Source organism: Cydia pomonella, chromosome 15, assembly GCF_033807575.1.
Source record: "Cydia pomonella isolate Wapato2018A chromosome 15, ilCydPomo1, whole genome shotgun sequence".
Lineage (NCBI taxonomy): Eukaryota > Metazoa > Arthropoda > Insecta > Lepidoptera > Tortricidae > Cydia > Cydia pomonella.
The window spans coordinates 519,652-539,601 of NC_084717.1; the positions used below are offsets into that span (position 1 = coordinate 519,652).

Consider the following 19,950-nt stretch of genomic DNA (forward strand, 5'->3'; position numbering starts at 1 on the left):
TCTTACGGCAAAATAACTCACTACTTATTTACAATATAATTTTACTGCCCCACTGTGTGAAAATAGTTACTTACAACACATTTTTGTTCACCAAAAAGCATTATAACAAGAAGCAATCTACTTACATACTCACAAGTCAGTCAAGTCACAATTCTGGGTCACAAGATTTACAATTTTATTTTTAAAAAAATGTGGTGTTTTTCTAAAAACTAAATTCCAAAATCCTAAACCGGTGAAAACATTTTTACACGGCAACGCTTTATTAGGAAGAAATATCTATTTCGGGCGCCTGGCAGCTGTCCATCGGTGGAGGTCAAACTGTCATTACTTATTCGTTGTTACAGTATTCAGTGCTGATGGGGCTGGTGGCGGCCGTGGAAACTCTGATCGTAGCAGCACCCATATTTATTGTATTGCCTCCCGCCTATGACAACCAGGAGTTCCACGTCTACTTTTGCATCTTTCACACCGGTATCGCGGTAAGTCTGATAATAAGAGGTTAGATGTAGGCAATTCGAACGTGCTACTGACATCAAAACGATCTCAGTTATCATTCGCGCGTTCATTTCGCTCGGACTTGTCCGTACATGCATTAGCGCGAGCGAGACGCACGGGCGGATGAGAACAAAATACAAAATGACATCGTTAGATATCATTTAGGGCCTTAAAGTCATCGTTGGCGTTTCACAATCTTCAAATAAGCTTAACTGATAGATAAATACCTTTACAACTTAAGGTAGTTATCTGGCAGTTAATTTATTTGTTAATTAGATGTCCAATACTTTACTTGGACATTGTGAAACAGAGGGCCTACCGCGAACCACGTTCGACGTGTTGCCTCTCTGTCGCACTTGTACATTTGTACGTAAGTGTGAAAGGGAGGCAACACGTCGAACGTGGTTCGCGGTAGGCCCTCAGGCCCTTAGGTACCACGGTTACACTCACTTGAATTCTTCGTCGCTATTGGCGACATGTTTCGAACCCATCCGCAATAGCGACGAAGAATTCAAGTGAGTGTAACCGTGGTATATAAATATTTTTTTCTATCCGTCGACTGTAATGGTTGAATTAAGATTTCTTATACCAAACTGTAATTGCGTAGATACGGTGCATGTATGGGCTCCCAACTCCACTATATTTTTTTTTTATAGTTGAGTTATAGCTCGCACTTTTTTTGTTTACTTAATACTTACCAATCTTCATTACATATTGAGGATTTATAGTAAATAAAATACAATTTTTGATGACTCGTAGAAAAAGTAGGTATTGTATACAATAGTGATATAATCAATCTTTTCAATCTCGCACCTTACTTAGGCAACTCAGCAAGCTTTATTGCCTAAACACGGTACTCAACTGAAAAGCTCTCTATTATATATCGATTGTACAAAATACTAGAATTTGTCTCACGAAAAGTTAATTTCGAAATGTAAGTTTGAATGAGTTGGCCTCCTTGTCAGGTATCAAGGAAGCTTTGAGATTAGGAAAATACTGACATGCTCTTATCTTCTGTTGTAGCTTGTTGCAATGGCGTCAGCTATGTATCTGGCGAAGCAGCTTCCTTGCGTCGAAACTTCGAACACCTCCTCGGGCCACGGCTCCTGCAAGTGGGTGGTTTACGGGTTGCTCCTCGTCTTGCTTCTTGGATATTTTGTTAAATTTGGTGTGTAATCGTGTTTGGAATAATACTCTTTTAAATATTTAGTACTAAATATCGAAAGGAAAGAAATAATAAAGAAATGTTACAAATATACGTATATGTTTATTGTTAAAAGTTTTTTATCGATGTGACATTTTTCGCATCGTCGTCGGACGGATAAGATACGTACGAGTATATAATCAGAAAATGAGAAAATTTATTAGGTACAATGCTACCTCAGCTTAGGTAGATCTGTGCCCCTAGTGTAAATTTAATCGGCGTGACGTGACGTACGCGTTTGCGTTAAGTCTCATTTAGTATGGGATTTAGAAACAGCACGCCAAGCGGAACGTTATGGAAACTCAAAATCCCATACAAAATGAGACTTAACGCAGACGCGTACGTCACGTCACGCTATCGATTAAATATACACTAGGGGCACAGATAGCTTATGTGGTACCTACAGAGTATTATTTAAATTTAATTAAGTCATACAACATTTCCAGTTAGGTCCAATATTAGGTCGTGAGGTAGCATAGGTAAATAGCAGCTTAGGTACTTACAGATAGAACTTAAGAAGAAAGAGGACGGCCGTTTCTCCATACAAACGCAGTTCCCATTTTCCTCTCTGGATGTTGACATTATAGAAAATATTTTTACATAAGCGATGACTTTTTTAGATTTTTGATTATTGTAAAAGTTAGAAGCATAAACAGATTTCATACAAATTCTTAAATGCTCCTAATTCTTGTAATTAAATAAAAAATCCGAAAGATATCAAACATAGGGGCATCGCTGTGATTGATATTAATATATAACAAATTGTGTCAAAATATTTTCAATAATATTAATATCCACTAATTATCCAGAGTGGAAAATGAGGACTACGTTTGTACGAAAAGGTGATATCGCGCAGGTTTTCCACTTTCGTGTTAATTGAACCATACAAAATGTGTACACGGCTTATTGAGCTTACTTTAGTCTGAGCAAATTTGAGTAAAATTGTCCTACAACATCTATTTATTTCAAGACACTTCTACGCGGCGCGGCGGCGGCGGGTGAAGTGCGCAGCCTTAGAGCATTTTCACATAGTCCGATCGGAAGTCGGATACGACCACGAGCCCCTTTTTAGGGTTCCGTAGTCAACTAGGAACCCTTATAGTTTCGCCATGTCCGTCTGTCTGTCAGTCCGAGGCTTTGCTCCGTGGTCGTTAGTGCTAGAAAGCCGAAATTTGGCATGGATATATAAATCAATAAAGCCGACAAAGTCGTAGAATAAAATCTAAAAAGTACCTACATCATAAGCCTTATTGAGCTTACTGTGGAACTTAGTCAAATTGTCTCCTACAATATTTATTTATTTATTGTTCAATAACGTGAAACCAAAAAGAAGTACTTAATCCTATACTCTTTAGCAGTTGCGTTTCTCCAAAGATCATCCGACCTCCGATATCGTATCGGACATTGTGCAAACACTTCTACTCGTAGTTGACATCATCATCATTGCGAGCTCGTCTCGCTAGGGTAACAGCCAGACCTAGCGCCAGTAACTGCAACAAAAAAAAATCTCACCACACCAGTTAAAGGCTCTATTTAGGCTGCAATTCCACCAGAGATGTGCGAGGATGGCTAGCTACGGATATCTGTTGTGACCTATGAAACAATATGCTATTGGTTCTTATCAAACAATATTCCTCGCTCTCTACGCGTCTCTGGTGGAAACGCTTGCTACGCATCCTCCCGTCTTCGCACTCCACCTCAACGCAGCCTTATTAGTCAAAATCATGGGTAACATTTTATGTACAAGAATCGCAAAGTAATCTGATGCAAATTTGAGGTTCTCATGCTGGCTTCGTTAAATTTAAAAATCGGCCAAGTGCGAGTCGGACTCGCACAGGAAGGGTTCCGTACCATTATCTATAAAAACGGTCACCCATCCAAGTACTGACCCCGCCCGACACGTTGCTTAACTTCGGTGATTGGATGAGAACCTCGAGATTGCAAAGAAATATTTATTTTATTCTGTTTTTAGTATTTGTTGTTATAGCGGCAACAGAAATACATAATCTGTAGAAATTTCAACTGGCTAACTATCACAGTTCATGAGATACGTACAGCCTGGTGACAGACGGACGGACGGACGGACAGCGGAGTCTCAGTAATAGGGTCCCGTTTGACCCTTTGGGTACGGAACCCTAAAAAAGAAGATATATTAATTTTTATTATTTACGGATAGGCCAAGATGCACGAGGGGCGTAGCCAGCAATGTAGGGTCCCTCCTGGGGTTCGTAGGCTCCATCACCACGTACGTCACGAGGTCTCCCACCGCTGCCAGTGCCAACAGACCGGAATACTGGAACGTAGGTTAAAACACGTTTTTAACTAAATATTGTGACTCTGTGACCTGTGAACGTCGCTAACCCCATGGCCGCGATTTAAGAAAAAAAGGTCAAGTGCGAGTTCGTTTACCTCGCGCACCGAGGGTTCCGTACAAGCTTTAAATTTTCTCATGAAAGACTTTTGACCAGAATTATACTATTAGTATAATTGTGTACAGCATAGATGGCTATGGGCGAATTGGCTTTTCAGGGATAATTTTTTATCATGTGAACCGATTTCAATAATTTTTATCTTATTTGAAAGATGGTGCCTTTAGTGTAACCTCATAGGAATTTCAACTATAATAAACACTCGCAAACGGGATTAAATAGCAAAGTAAATTACAAAATGTTTTTTGTTAATAAAAAAAAAAGATATCAGGATAGAGGTCTGATTTTATTTTTCCTGTAATCTTTATGATAATGTTATTACAATGTAAAAATTTCATAATTTTTCATTCGTAAACTTCGGAGATAAAAGGGGGGGGGGGAATGGTGTTTTTTTCATATTTTCCTTCATAAGTCAATTTTTTTCACTATGAAAAAAAAAATTGTTTTGTAATATTAAATTTGAGCTCTTTCAAATGATACCACTTGACCTAGTAACTAGACTTAGAAATTTTTCCCCCTCTTTATATTGGGAATTTTCCATAATTATAATAATTAATACAAAAAAATACACATCCAATATGTTTGGGTTAGCGTTATTCATTACTATTCCAAATTTCACATCGATAGCTTAAGTACTTCTCGAGATATTTAGCAATGTGACAGACGGACGGACGGACACAAGCTTGACTTGAGATTTTTGTTCAAGCTGAAACGAAAACCTTCGCTCGGCTCGGTCGATAAATAAAGTACAAGTTGAAAATTCACGTGATTTTATCTACTAAACTAACAAAAACCTTAATACATTGGATTTCCCAGTTCCATCATTTCTACGTAGTCTGTATCTCTACTCCCACACACAAACAAATACCTATACAGTGTGTATTTTTGAAATAAACGGAAACTTAAAGTAGACGTAGGTTTGAATGCTATAAAATAATTCTGAAAGTTTTTTTTAAATTTAGTCTTAAAACTACCAGAGCCAAATTAATATTAGACTTTTTTTGAGCAGCAACTTTTTTCATACATCATGGTCACTTATGACAGTTAACTTATGACGTTGCTTCATTAAATGCGATGTTTTGAGTGAAACTAATTGAGGGGTATAGAATCAAAGTCAGCTAAATCCATTTTGGTAAATTTTTCATGAAAGGAAAAAAACTTTTATTTTATTATTTTATTTTTGGATCACTGTATGAAGAAAACTCCAAAAACCTTGCTAAGAATGATATCTCCAGGAACTACACACTAACTGATCAAAGTTACGATTAATTTTTAATTGAATTTAATTTATTTCATTTAGCTGCTTTTGATACCAACTTTTGGATTTAGCTGACTTTGTTTCTAAGACGAATGGATATAGCTGTATTTGATCCGAATAATAAAGTGATGACATACTATGACTAGTGATGTGCGTGAAGAAAAATGTCAGGGAAGTAACAAAAACCCGCTCAATAAAACAATCAAGTTATTTTAATTAAACTACTAGGAAATTATATTCTTAAATTATTATCATCTGCACCAATTTCACAAGTCAAATTACAATTATTACTTTCTTCTTCTTCTTCTCTGTTATTTTCCAGCAACTGTAGTTCCTCTTCATCTATACCATTCAATACTCTTCTAAAGAATGCTAAATGTGGCAGCACATTCCAGTTTTCACCGTAATGTTTCTTAAGAAGATTTCGGACATCTCTTAATTTAAGTACTTTAACTTCTATACCTTTCGGAATCACAGATGGCCGGATCATCTCTGCATTTTTGTTTTTTTTGCAAATGCTTTTCGGTGTTCCAGAATCAGACTTATAATGAATTTCACCACGCACCATAACATTTCCTGATTTTTTGGACCTCCGAATCAAAAACCGTTTACACTGCGAAATTTTAAAATGTAGTTGTGCTGTTGTTTTGAGTACATCATGTACAGCGGTTTTCCAGTCGAGTACTTCTATGTCTTCGAGTTTCGTTACTGTAGAATGTTCTCTAATCAAATCGATATATTCTGAAGGTGACGTTATCACCTCCATTTTGCGAATGGTTTTTTCTACGTTTCCGAACACTCGGTCCGGAGGCATAAAGGAGTGACCAGTTACAGGAAAAACTATTTCCATTTTTTTTACTTGTGGATTATCCAAAATCCAACGGGAGCACATAGCGAGCATCATCATATTTTTATTTTGCCCTGGACAGCCGTCGGCCATTAACCGAACATGGGTTTTACCTGTCATGTCAATTTTTTTTAAACGATCGTAAACAGCAGACATTATTTGATTAGCACCTTTTGCATACTGATCTTCAGTCCAAACGTAAGCAAACGTCGTATCTTTATTCAAGGGTTCTTTAGATGATCCATACACTATTGTGAAGTTATATAGATACAGCTGTCGGCTGTAGTAACAGCTTTGGTCTGGTACTTTGGGCAAGACCAAGTTTTTTTGACAGTCAAACGATAGTATCGCTACGTTGTCGTCTCTTTCCCGAAGTAATTTAAAAAAAGCTTTTGCTTTTAGTTTATGTATTCGTTTTTCTATAATAAGCTGATTTTTTGTTGATGAATTTTGCTCTGTTTTAATTCTTTCTTGCAGTTCGATACATTTTGAGCAAACATCTGTCCTGGGGCTCCCAAATCCCAGATTAAAGTCTTCATTGAATATAGTTCTAAAATATGATGGTTTTACGGCACTGTCCGGGTTTTGTTCCTTAAAATATTTGTACAACTTTTTTATATTCAATTCAGCAGGTAGATAATTTCGTTGTTGGCTTGATCCCCGGCAATAATGTGGCTCAGTGCATTTTAAAGAATTTATAAACGAATGTACCGATAGTCGTTGTCCTATATACTTCGTTTTTTTCTGATTGCCGCCCCTTTTTTCAACAGGTAACTGACCAGTATAGAAGAAATTTCGCATCACATATTCTACACGATACTTTTTGATAGCAAGCGTGCTCAAAAATAGTTTCTGGCAAACTGGAATCAATTCTTTTTTTACATATATATTATATTTTATAGTAAAATCTCTACTTTTTCTTGTATTCTTAGTAGGTCGCTTTCGTTGGGTTTTTTTTACCTTACAACATTTTAGTATTAATGCATCTTGGTTATTTTTTAACGGTTTTGCGTAAAACGAACGATGAAAGTTTAGCAAATCGCGTACTTTTAATTTTTTACATGCGTATGTTTTACTATCATGATTACATGTAATTGGTCCAGGCAACGACTTTGCTGAGTATCTGTAAAAAGAAAAATAAAAAGACTAAAACTTTTAAATTTACTAATTAGTAGTTTTATCACAGACTTCTTATTTATAACGGAAAACAGCGTTTCGCGTCATACTTTTATCGAAATTATGAGCCATCATTTCATAGTAAGTACATCACTAGTCTGAAACTTACCTATCAATTTTGGCTTTGTTTGCCTTCCAATTTTCTGGATTTTTCTTGCATTTCCTCCCTTTCCCTTGCGAAGATTCCATCACAGGCACTTCCATTGTATTTTTTACTTTAACTTATCACGATTTTTTAACTTAAAATCAGCTTAATTACCATAAAAGTTTAACGAAAACCGCAGACACGCAAACGCTATTTACTATAGAAGTCGCCATTTTGAAGTTACCGCCATTTTTACGAAAAACGACACTGTGATTGGCTGATCACGATTTTAGCTGTTTTCGTTTCCAACCATACGGGATATAGCTGTCTTTGATACTAATACAATATTTTGAAGTAGATTTTTTAGTAATTCGTTGAGCTTGATACTGAATAACTTTGGAAATGTACTTCGAATTTGATCGATGATTACAATGGCATTCATAACTTAGAGTTTGATTTGATATGGATTTAGCTGACTTTGATTCTATACCCCTCAATTAATTATACCTACTTTGCTTGCTGAATTATTTTATATGGAAAATTAAAAGTCGTCCATTTTTTAAAGCTTTTATTTACTTTCACCTGACCGTTGTCTGTTTGTAATCAAATCTTCCAAGTTAAATTTGGACGACCAGTTTGGCCTAGTGGGTAGTGACCCTGCCTACGAAGCCGATGGTCCCGGGTTCAAATCCTGGTAAGGGCATTTATTTGTGTGATGAGCATGGATATTTGTTCCTGAGTCATGTTTTCTATGTATTTAAGTATTTATAAATATTTATATATTATATATATCGTTGTCTAAGTACCCTCAACACAAGCTTTATTGAGCTTACTGTGGGACTTAGTCAATTTGTGTAATAATGTCCTATAATATTTATTTATTATTTATATTTATAAATTTGATCCACTTCCCGGTTTCCGATTCAGCTGAAAATTTTCATACATATGTAATTCGGGTGACAATGCAATATTATGGTACCATCGAGTTGATCTGATGATGGAGACAAGAGGTGGACATAGGAACTCTGTGATAAAACAACGCAACCTAATTGTGTTTGGGGTTTTTAGAATTTGCTCGATGAGTATCAGTTGCCTGTGGAAAGAAAAGTACAGTCAGTGATAAAAGCTTGTACCAAAAATGAAATTTTTGCCAAAAACTTATTTACAAAACCTATGAAAGCGTGTTCAAACTAACTAGGTACCCCTAGGTTATGCGGTCATAATAATATATAAAATTACGTATCACGCTGTATTATGAAGGATACACTAAGCATACTGCACTAAAACAAGACAAACAATATGTGATTTCATGTAGTTCCGCAGATATGATTACCGCTGCAGAGTATTTTGGTATCTAAATCCCTGCGTAAATAATTACATACTCGTACCCATCTTAAAACTACCTTCCTAAATATCATCTTACTATGTGATCTGGAAACGAATATTACAGAGTGAGTTATAGAATATGACGACCGGTTTGGCCTAGTGGGTATAGTGACCCTGCCTACGAAGCTGATGGTCCCGGGTTCAAATCCTGGTAAGGGCATTTATTTGTGTGATGAGCATGGATATTTGTTCCTGAGTCATGGGTGTTTCTATGTATTTAAGTATTTATATATTATATATATCGTTGCCTAAGTACCCTCAACACAAGCCTTATTGAGCTTACTGTGGGACTTAGTCAATTTGTGTAATAATGTCCTAAAATAATATAATAAGAATAATAAGAGTTTGTTATGTTTAACCGCACTCTGAGGATTGATTACAAGTGTGTAGGTCATACTAAACAAGTTTTACCATGGAACCAACCCAAAAAAATTGTAGTCTCATACATTTTGGCGAATCATATGTCAATGTTTTCTATGAAACAGCTTTTTTTTTTTCGATTTCGAGGAACGTTGGCACCATTATAATGTTGATCCTCCTCAGAGTATGGTCAGTTGACAAAATTAAGTAGGTATCTTGGTAAATTCCACTTACTATATTTTGTATTAAAGCAGCTGACACTCACGAGGCTTCATTACACATTTAAATGAAGATCTGATGGCCTATTATCCATTAATACTTACAATGTAAAGCGTTATCCTGTGTTCTTTGATGGCCCCGAAGTAGCCGAGCGCGGTGGCGCCCAGCACTAGGATCCCAGTTACTACGAGGACCAAGGGGAACGGTCCGAATTGCATCCCGAAGTTGACTCCGAACGCCACGCCGTAAGAGAACGTCAGGAATCCGGGGACTAACTGGAAATCAGCACCGTCATGCACTACATATTTTACATTTCATTTTTAGGGTTCCGTAGCCAAATGGCAAAAAACGGAACCCTTCTAGATTCGTCATGTCCGTCTGTCTGTCCGATTATGTCACAGCCACTTTTTTCCGAAACTATAAGAGCTATACTGTTCAAACTTGGTAAGTAGATGTATGTATTCTATGAACCGTATTAAGATTTTTACACAAAAATAGAAAAAAAAAACAATAAATTTTGGGGGTTCCCCATACTTAGAACTGAAACTCAAAAAATCTTTTTCATCAAACCCATACGTGTGGGGTATCTATGGATAGGTCTTTAAAAATGATATTGAGGTTTCTAATATAATTTTTTTCTAAACTGAATAGTTTGCGCGAGAGACACTTCCAAAGTGAAAAAATGTGTGTCCCTCCCGTGCCCTCCATGAGCGAGTCCGACTCGCACTTGGCCGCTTTTTTATGACAGTTTTAACTTTAACATGATGCAAAATACCAATTTACGAAACTTTTCACTTACATATTTTATTGGAAACGATTTTTTTATTAACAAATTTATGGGTCGATCAAATTTTTTATGTCATCTCGTGTCCCAACAAAATAAAAACCGGCCAAGTGCGAGTCGGACTCGCGCACGAAGGGTTCCGTATCATTATTTATAAAAATGGCAAAAAAATATGTTTGTTGTAGGAGCCCCCCTTAAATATTTATTTTATACTGTTTTTAGTATTTGTTGTAATAGCGGCAACAGAAATACATCATCTGTAGAAATTTCAACTGGTTAACTATCACGGTTCATGAGATACAGCCTGGTGACGGACGGACGGACGGACAGCGAAGTCTCAGTGATAGGGTCCCGTTTGACCCTTTGGGTACGGAACCCTAAAAATCATATCTTTCGAAATTATGCTTTTTTTTTTCATACTACGTCGGTGGCAAACAAGCATACAGCCCGCTTGATGGTAAGCAGTCTCCGTAGCCTATGTACACCTGCAACCCCAGAGGTAGGTTATAATTAATGAACCAAAAAGTCAATCTAACTAGAATTTAAAAACAAACAGAATACTTTTAATTTATCGATTTTTCTTTGTGACCCAGGACCAGGAGAACAATTTAGACTCCCAGGTTAATATTTTCATTTTATTTCTAAACAAAATCTATCTCAATATACTTCTTAGATCTATGCTAACCACCGTTTAACAATATTCGCCCGTATTAAATTTACAGACTGTGTACATAGAACTCAAAGTAGTAAAAGAAAATCCATTTGTTACTTACCCCGATAAGTGAGTTCACAATATAAAATAGTATTTTAACATCATTTTGAACCCCGACTAAGCCCATGGTGCTAGTGTTTGTTTTATTAACCTTTATAGAGCTTACTGTGGGACACGATCGATCAGTGTAAAACTGTCTTTTATAATACTAATGTTACTATTTTTTTTATAATATGTGAGACACATGCGACGTTTACGCCACCGAGCACTATTTTAACTGATAACGCTAAAGCTAGGGCACCGCCGCTAATGAAATTTACAACTGGCACTTTATTTGTATAAGAAGCAGCCACACAGTCTTAAAAGGAAATACCAGCTAAGCCTCTTTTAATATTGGAGAATTTTAGGTAAATAAGTAAACGAAAAATATGTCACAAATTTGACAATGACGTAAAGGTGAATAAAGTGTATTTTTAGTTTACTTAATTGAACCAGGTGATTTGAGCTGGGTGAACAGAGTCAACTACAGGAATATCTCCATTGCACTGACGGGGGCGGCTCCAAAATTAGTAAAAATCTCAGAAATGGAGGTTTGATTCTTGACATTTTCCTCTTCTAAAACTTAACCAATCGTAACGAAATTTTGGGAACGGGTTGAGAAAGATATTATCTGTGTCTGACCGGTTTGATTTTTGCTTTTATTGTTGCCGACTTTGTATGCTAGGCAGACGCCTAGCAACGTATGGCGCATTTATATGGCAGTTTTTAGCGTTTTTGAAAGAAGCCTAGTTCTTATAAAAATATTCTATCAAAAAAGCAAACCGTACAGACACAGGTACGGGTAATATTGAACTTATATAAAAAAAATATGAATCTAGGGCCAAAGTCCAAAATGACGAGCACGTTTGTGTGTAAAATTGACCACTAATGTTTCTCCTTAAATCATCATCTTCCTAACGCTGTCTTGTCCCGGCTTTTGCCACGGCTCATGAGGGCCTGGGGTCCGCTTGCCTTTCATTCCAAATCGGACAATGTGAAAACTCTGTAAGCGGTTCCGAGCCCCGTATTGGACTCCAGTTGTGATCTTGTACTTGCTTTATAAAATACCGAGGTGCAAAGACCTATATATATTCTAATTTTTAAGGCTATGAAGTATAATTACTCTCAAAACGAAGAATAAGTTTTTTGGCAAAAATTTTATTTTTGGTACTAACTTTTATCGCTGACTGTACTTTTCTTTCCACAAGTAACTAATACTCATCGAGACAATTCTAAAAACCCCAAACACAATTAGGTTACGTTGTTTTATCACAGAGTTCCTATGGCCACCTCCTGTCTCCATCATCAGATCATCTCGATGATACCATAATATTGCATTGTCACCCGACTTACATACGTATGCAAATTTTCAGCTTCATCGGAAACCGGGAAGTGGGTCAAATTTAACTTGCAAGATTTGATTACAAACAACGGTCAGGTGAAAGTAAATAAAAGCTTGTAAAAACACGGTAAGGTTTTTGGGAATTATATTATATTATACAAAATATCGGTAGGTACAATAGGTGCTATTAGCCGAGGTGGGTGTAAAAAATTTATATCTAAAGAATTAAAGAGTTAAAATAGAAAAGTAGCTGGTCCGCGCCAGCAGAATATTCCTATTTCACATTCAAATTATATTTATTCATAAAGTTAAAGAATAATCTCGTGATGATAATCGAATGCCACCAAACTAGCCCGTCACAGACGGAGCGATAATATACGTACCAAAAGATATGTTATTGCAAGGCATCTTACGATAGGTATATTTTACGTACCATTCGACAGAGTCCACACACGAAGCTATAATATTTTGGTATCTTACAATGACATTAAATTAAAAATATATATATATATATATATATTTATTCAATCAAGAGTAATTTACAGATAACATATAATTTACAGATGTGTTTAGTACCTCTTTTTAAGTAAATATTTACCTGTGTAACAAGAACAATAACAAGGCTTCTTAAGATACCTTGCGATAAATATATTTTTATATATCTCGAATATATTTCGTCTCTCTCACAACACAATGTAGGTGCTAGACAGACAGCGATATACATTTTGGTATGGTTTTGTGGTGGTGGTTTTGGTGTGTGGTGCCTAGCTATACTCTAAGATATCTGTCGGCATCCGTCGGTATCTTACGGTATATTACCGTCCGTCTGTGACGGGTTTAACCTTTACATAAAATAGCTAGTTACTCTGTCAATATACAATCATAGATATGTTAATTAAAAACTAGGTAACATTATTAAGAGAGAAGTACATCCAATAGGTAATCTTATATTGAAAGAATGCACAAAAAAGTTGTCTGTGTGTGTTTGTGTGTGTGTTCTACATAGATATAATATATCTCTTTATGATAAGTAGTCTGCGTTACTTTTGATGCTGACATTACCCACTCCCATATATCTAGCCTACCCGTAATTAACGGCTATTATTTGCAAATTACCCACGCGACGTAAGAAATGAAACGACATAGCGACATAACATATATACAATATTAAATTTTAGGTGTGTAACTGGATACGCGGCGAGATGAGCACGCAGCCTAGGTTGACTCGGTTGCGTGTCAGACCCGTCAAGATAATGAAACAGATTAAATGTTAGGTGTGTAGTGTACGTGGACGGCGGCGGGCTCAGCACACAGCCTTGTTTGACACCGTTACGTGTCAGACCCGCCAGGATAATGAAACAGATTAAATGTTAGGTGTGCACGTGGACGGCGGCGGGCTCAGCACACAGCCTTGGTTGACACCGTTATGTGTCAGGCCCCCCAGGATAATGAAACAGATTAAATGTTAGGTGTGTACGTGGACGGCGGCGGGCTCAGCACACAGCCTTGGTTGACACCGTTATGTGTCAGACCCCCCAGGATAATGAAACAGATTAAATGTTAGGTGTGTACGTGGACGGCGGCGGGCTCAGCACACAGCCTTGGTTGACACCGGTATGTGTCAGACCCCCCAGGATAATGAAACAGATTAAATGTTAGGTGTGTACGTGGACGGCGGCGGGCTCAGCACACAGCCTTGGTTGACACCGTTATGTGTCAGACCCGCCAGGATAATGAAACAGATTAAATGTTAGGTGTGTACGTGGACAGCGGCGGGCTCAGCACACATCAGCCTTGGTTGACACCGTTATGTGTCAAACCCCCCAGGATAATGAAACAGATTAAATGTTAGGTGTGTATTTGGACGGCGGCGGGCTCTGCACACAACCTTGGTTGACACCGTTACGTGTCAGACCCGCCAGGATAATGAAACAGATTAAATGTTAGGTGTGTACGTGGACGGTGGCGGGCTCAGCACACAGCCTTGGTTGACGCCGCTTCGTGTCAGACCCGCCAGGATAATCGCCAGTGCCAATGCCAGCAGCTGAAACAGAACATTTTTCTAAACTAAGGACGCCAAGCACGTAGAATTTCGTACAGGGGCATTGACCGCCGGCATCATGAGCGGGACAGTAATGTAACTAATTACACACTTGCAAGAGTTTTTTTTTTTAAACCCACCACAATAAAACTGATGAAACGATTTTGATAAAACATACCTAAGAACCAGCTTTAAATTAAAAAAAAACCGCATCCACGCGGCTTTAGCTCTTTAAAAGTTATTTGTACCAGGGATCGGAACCGGTTTTTTGCAAAAACATCGAAATAACCATATATTTCAGTTTATTTTATACTCTAAATGTAGGACTCAATTGTGTTTTCAGATAACGACTTCGTATTATTAGATTGCCTAATTAGAAATGAAGTAATTAACAAAGAACGAAAAAATACCGTTTTCGTTCCCATACAAAAAATACCGGTTTCCGATCCCTGATTTGTACAAAGGAGCAAAGTTGTTGTTTAACTCCTCGTGCTAATATTGATACCAGAGCAATCGAAAGATTCCGAAATTGAACTACAAGCGTAGCGAGCAGTTGAACAGTGGAATCTTGAGCGTCGCGAGGGTTTCAAGGCACGAGGGTCAAACAAACTTCGCTACCGAGTGAAACATTCCAAACAACCCAAACATTAAAAATTAATTTTAAATATGTATCATTCAATATCATCAAATTAAAAGATAATTCCACAATAAAACAACTCCAAATTGGCATCATCTGGATCATATGCATTTTTCATCAGTTTTTGATGAATAAAGAGAACCTTTACGGGCTGATGAGATGGTAAATACTTTCTAAAGCTACTAAACATGAACAAACGAGGTAGTATTTACCGCTCCGCCGATATTAAGGATCGGTGCCGCTGTCACTGTTATATCTACGTGCTCGATCAGAAACAGTGACACGAGGTTTATCACTGCTGCCAGCGCCATGACACCAGAGTACTGGAAAAAAGTGGCTGTGACATAATCGGACAGACAGACGGACATGACGAATCTATAAGGGTTCCGTTTTTTGCCATTTGGCTACGGAACCCTAAAAAGAACTTGAGCATATTTCAATTAAAACATTACACGGCACCAAAGAAGGCCCACATCGATATATTTATTTATATTTTTCTTATATTTCATATGAAATGAATTAGTAGTTTTGTCTGTGGTACCAGCGAATATGGATGCAAAATTTGAACCCACTCAATTCAATTCAATTTTTTATTCATAAAATTTACATCTTATACGTCACTATATATTTACAGGTTACATGTATATAATAGATTTAATAATTTTGCCGCAATTAGGGCGTTCCGGATCCGGCCCTGAGCATAGGCTTATTTACTTTTCCAGGTTATAATTTATGCTGCATTTCCAATTATTGTTTATACATTTACAGTTACAAGAAAAATTCGTCGATGGTGTACAAAGCGTCTTTAACTAGCTTTGTTTTCATTTGTCGTACAAATGAAGCGTAACTCGGGGCCTGCTTAATTGCCGTAGGGATCTTATTATAAACTCAAGATGATGATGTACAGCAAGACCCTGTTTTCCTTGATGACCCCGCTGTAGCTGAAGGCAGTGACACAGAGGATCAGGAACCCGACTATGGCGCATACGATTAGGAGCGTGTCCGTGTCTCATCTCCCGGTTGGTTCCGTCTTCGAGGCCATATGACAGTACCACAACTGACTTACTATGTACAGCATGACCCTATTTTCCTTGATGGCCGCGCAGTAGCCGAGGGTAGTGACACCGAGGATCAGGAACCCGACCACGCCGCACACGATGGTGGTGGGGGCGTGTCCGTGTCTCATCCCCCAGTTGATTCCGTCTGCGAGGCCATATGACAACACGAGAAACCCAGGAAATAACTGAAAATCATACACGAGCGTTATTAACATATTAAAACACCATTTAAGGTTTTTATTAGAGTCTGCCTTCGTAAAAAAAAATATTTTTTCATGGTATTTATCCTTGGTTAAAACGAGTGAAAACTACAAATTTGGTTTAACCCCCTATTAAGTTACCCGTATTTAGGTAAGTAAAGGTAAGCACTAGTGAAATGAACTATTAATGAACTATTATGAACTATTATGCTATTATTATGAACTATTATGTTGGAAACTGCAATTGAACTTTTAAAAAATTTAAATGACTACTGTGTGTAGATACAATAAATAGTACCATATTTAAAAAATATGTTTTTAGTTCAGATCAATGAGGACCGAAATTTTTTTCTTTGAGCAGACGAATCCCTGATGGTAATGAATTACCGACGCCCATAGACACCTCCAACGCCATAGGGGGGTCATCAGATTGAAATAATATCGTCTACAAACTCTTTCGTCGCTTCTACCTCTTGAATTTGTGTACACAATCTACTCCGTGACGCGAGTAGTAATACGTGAAACCAGGCGTGAAGTCAGGGGTAAGGTCCTTTTCCCATCGTTTTTCCCTTATCCAACCGTTTTGCGAGGATCGTAGCCATAGGCACGACCTGCGCGGATGGTTTGGACACGCGCTACCTTGAATAAGGCTGACTCATAGCGAAGGGGTGTTAGGAACATTATTTACTCTGTAGGGGCCTGGAGTAGGTAGGAGTCTGTAATTAGTAGAATAGGATAGGGTGTAGTTTTGTAAAGATGTTTGCCACTTTCACCCGAGGAGGCGAGATATGTGAAGGTTGGAAACCTTCACAGTCTCGTGGTAGATAACTGGCAACAATTATTTGAATTCAGAACTATCGCCCTGCTGAAGGAATAAAGATCTGCAGGCGATTTCATTCTGAAAGAGGCAAGCATCTGAGTTACTCGATAATTGTATTGTTTGAAGAAAAAATATATAAATATTATCAGAATCTACCTGGAGCGTTTACTTTCCCCACCTCAGATAGACCGTATCTCTTTTACAGTAGTGACCCTGCCTATGAAACCATCGGCTCCTGGGTTCGAATCCCAGCAAGGTCATTTATTCGTGTGATGAGCACAGATATTTGTTCCAGAGTCATGGGGCTTTTCTATGTATTTAAGTATTTATACAGAGTGTTTATTCAGTCACCTGCAATAATTTACGGGTGAATATATATAAATATAATATAAACATTATTAGGACATTATTACACAAACTGACTAAGTCCCACAGTAAGCTCAATAAGGCTTGTGTTGAGGGTACTTAGACAACGATATATATAATATATAAATATTTAGAAATACTTAAATACATAGAAAACACCCATGACTCAGGAACAAATATCCATGCTCATCACACGAATAAATGCCCTTACCAGGATTTGAACCCGGTCAATATATATATATATATATATATATATATATATATATATATATATAGTATAGGTCATACTGAACAACTTTTACTATGAGAACAACCCCGAAATCGTGAAAAATTTGTGTAAGGATGTCCAATTTTTTATGTATTTACTCCACTAACAGAAGGTCAGTAAGGTCAGTCAGGAGAAGTGAAGCTCTTCCTTTCTGTGTCTGAGCAACGTATACAAATATTACCCATAATGGTCTTGCCAATAACCAAAAATAGTATTTCTCCAGTGACCTTATTTTAAATACGTCACTTACCCCAACAAGCGTGTTGATAATAAGGAATAATGTTTTGACATCATTTTTAACCCCGGCCAAGCCCATATCGCCGGTACAAACAATATCACACGCGATGTTCGCACTACCGCGGGCTATTTTGGACTGAGGCCACAATTTTAGGATTAGCACGAAATGTTTACCATTCTATTAAACCATGTAGCCTCATGGCAGCGATAGTCCTGGTTACAATCAAACTTGGACTATTTTATTAAAGTTGTATTTTATTAAGCTTGGAATATTTTAGCTAAGGTATTAAATACGGAGTTTAAGAGAGCGGCGTGCTAGCACGGAGGATGACAAACACTCGTGGTAGTTTAAATGTATATTTTTTATAATATTTTTAGCTACGTAGCACTATTCGTCTAGTCTTAAGAGGAAAGGGGACGGCCGCTTCTCCATACAAACGTAGTCCCCATTTTCCTCTCTGGATATTGACATAATGGATAATATTTTTGGATAATTTGATGTATATTGACCATAGCTATGACCCTAATTTGCGTTTCTTAATTTTTTTAAATTATTGTAAAAATTAGGAGCGAATAAGAGATTTCATACAAATTTTAAATGAACCTAACTGTTATAATAATTAAAAAATCTAAAAAAATCAAACGTAGGAGCATAGCTGTGGTTGATATACAACCAATTGTGTCAAAATATTTTCAATAATATTAATATCCAAATTAGTTTAGCAAAAGTTGTTTGTAGATCGCGGCTATCATTCGTAAGCTGTGTGCACAGGGACAGGGACAGGGCGCCGACTCAACAGTTTATTAATCAAATTGTCCCCGCGAGCGCTCTTCGTTTAGAAAAGTGCTAAATTTAGGCACTATTACGCGGCTGACATTTTTATTTCAAGTGGGCTCTATTTTATGTTCTGCATCGAAAGAAAATTAAATTCTAAGATATACTTACGTCTTTTTCTCCTGAAAACCAACTTTTTATTTAAAAATATCAAAAGTAAAAGTATAACTACTCAACGAAAGAGCCCGCGAAGAAACGTAAAACACAGGAACGTGACAACTAACCATGAAATTTTAAATTTATATATTTTTTAAGAAAAAAGAACCGACTTTAATGAGGGAGACCGGTGAAATAAAGATTATTATAATATATTAAAAAATGTCTTGAAAATCTAATTTACTACTACTTACAACAAAAAAAAACATACAACCGAATAGATAACCTCCTCCTTTTGAAATCTTGAAGGCGGTTAAGTTATTTCCAATTTAGACTTTTTCGCGATTATCAAAGATATTAATAGGAAATAACTTTAACTTTTTTTGGCGACCGGTTTGGCCTAGTGGGTAGTGACCCTGCCTACGAAGCTGATGGTCCCGGGTTCAAATCCTGGTAAGGGCATGTATTTGTGTGATGAGCATGGATATTTGTTCCTGAATCATGGGTGTTTTCTATGTATTTAAGTATTTATAGATATTTATATATTATACGAGTATACATCGTTGTCTAAGTACCCTCAACACAAGCCTTATTGAGCTTACTGTGGGACTTAGTCAATTTGTGTAATAATGTCCTATAATATTTATTTATTTTAACTTATTATAAATCTATAGTAAAAACCCCTATAATAATGGAACAGGCACCAGTAATGGGATGGTACGGACAAATCCTGTAAAACAAGTATTTACCATCAGTTTTTAATCGCTGGCAACATTAAATTAAATTCTTGATTGATAATTATTAGTTAGAAAGTATATCCAATACTTTCGCCGTACATCCAATGACTGGAGCATTAAACCATAGTTTTAATTGGTTAATAATTTTGAAACCAATTGCAGTAGCTCTCTTTAATTAAATAGAAAACATAAGGACGAATTGGACATTCAACTTTTAAAGCATAAAGCGGTAGACATTTTACAGATGTCGGTGAAATATCAAAAAAACTAAATTTTCTATTAAATGTCCCATGATTGGTGCCGTTAACATACGCCCAAA

The 19,950-nt window shown here is 37.0% G+C and overlaps 2 protein-coding genes across 3 annotated transcripts in view; one reads left to right on the forward strand and one right to left on the reverse strand.

Annotated features, from left to right (window-relative positions):
• LOC133525501 (uncharacterized) overlaps positions 1-17,684 on the forward strand; it is a 173,550-nt gene extending 155,866 nt beyond the window's left edge. Inside the window, exon 2 of the mRNA XM_061861762.1 lies at positions 17,593-17,684. The gene's annotated coding sequence lies outside the window, so the exon portion shown is untranslated. The remainder of the gene's footprint in view (positions 1-17,592) is intronic.
• On the reverse strand, positions 1,743-18,849 carry LOC133525509 (uncharacterized). Of its 2 annotated transcripts, XR_009800583.1 has the most exons (7): positions 17,977-18,849; positions 16,081-16,257; positions 15,227-15,337; positions 11,017-14,380; positions 9,564-9,734; positions 3,870-3,992; positions 1,743-3,189 (listed from the first exon to the last, which is right to left on the reverse strand). XR_009800583.1 is itself a non-coding variant. In XM_061861773.1 (6 exons), exons 3-6 carry the CDS (start codon positions 11,080-11,082, stop codon positions 3,118-3,120), a joined length of 432 nt encoding a protein of 143 aa, XP_061717757.1. In that variant the 5' UTR covers positions 11,083-14,380; positions 15,227-15,337; positions 16,081-16,402; the 3' UTR covers positions 1,743-3,117. The 2 variants fall into 2 exon arrangements, 1 of the variants encoding a protein (XP_061717757.1); XM_061861773.1 differs by lacking the exon at positions 17,977-18,849 and having other exon boundaries at positions 16,081-16,402.
• Positions 18,850-19,950: the final 1,101 nt, after the last annotated feature.

What these genes read in the sequence shown, in the direction of transcription:
- LOC133525509 (XM_061861773.1), bottom strand. Translation starts at nt 11,082, where the DNA reads ATGGGCTTAGTCGGGGTTCAAAATGATGTTAAAATACTATTTTATATT. An exon ending in TTGTGAACTCACTTATCGGG is followed by an intron (nt 9,735 to 11,016) that starts GTAAGTAACAAA and finishes GCTGATTTCCAG; the next exon opens with TTAGTCCCCGGATTCCTGAC. An exon ending in ACAGGATAACGCTTTACATT is followed by an intron (nt 3,993 to 9,563) that starts GTAAGTATTAAT and finishes CCTACGTTCCAG; the next exon opens with TATTCCGGTCTGTTGGCACT.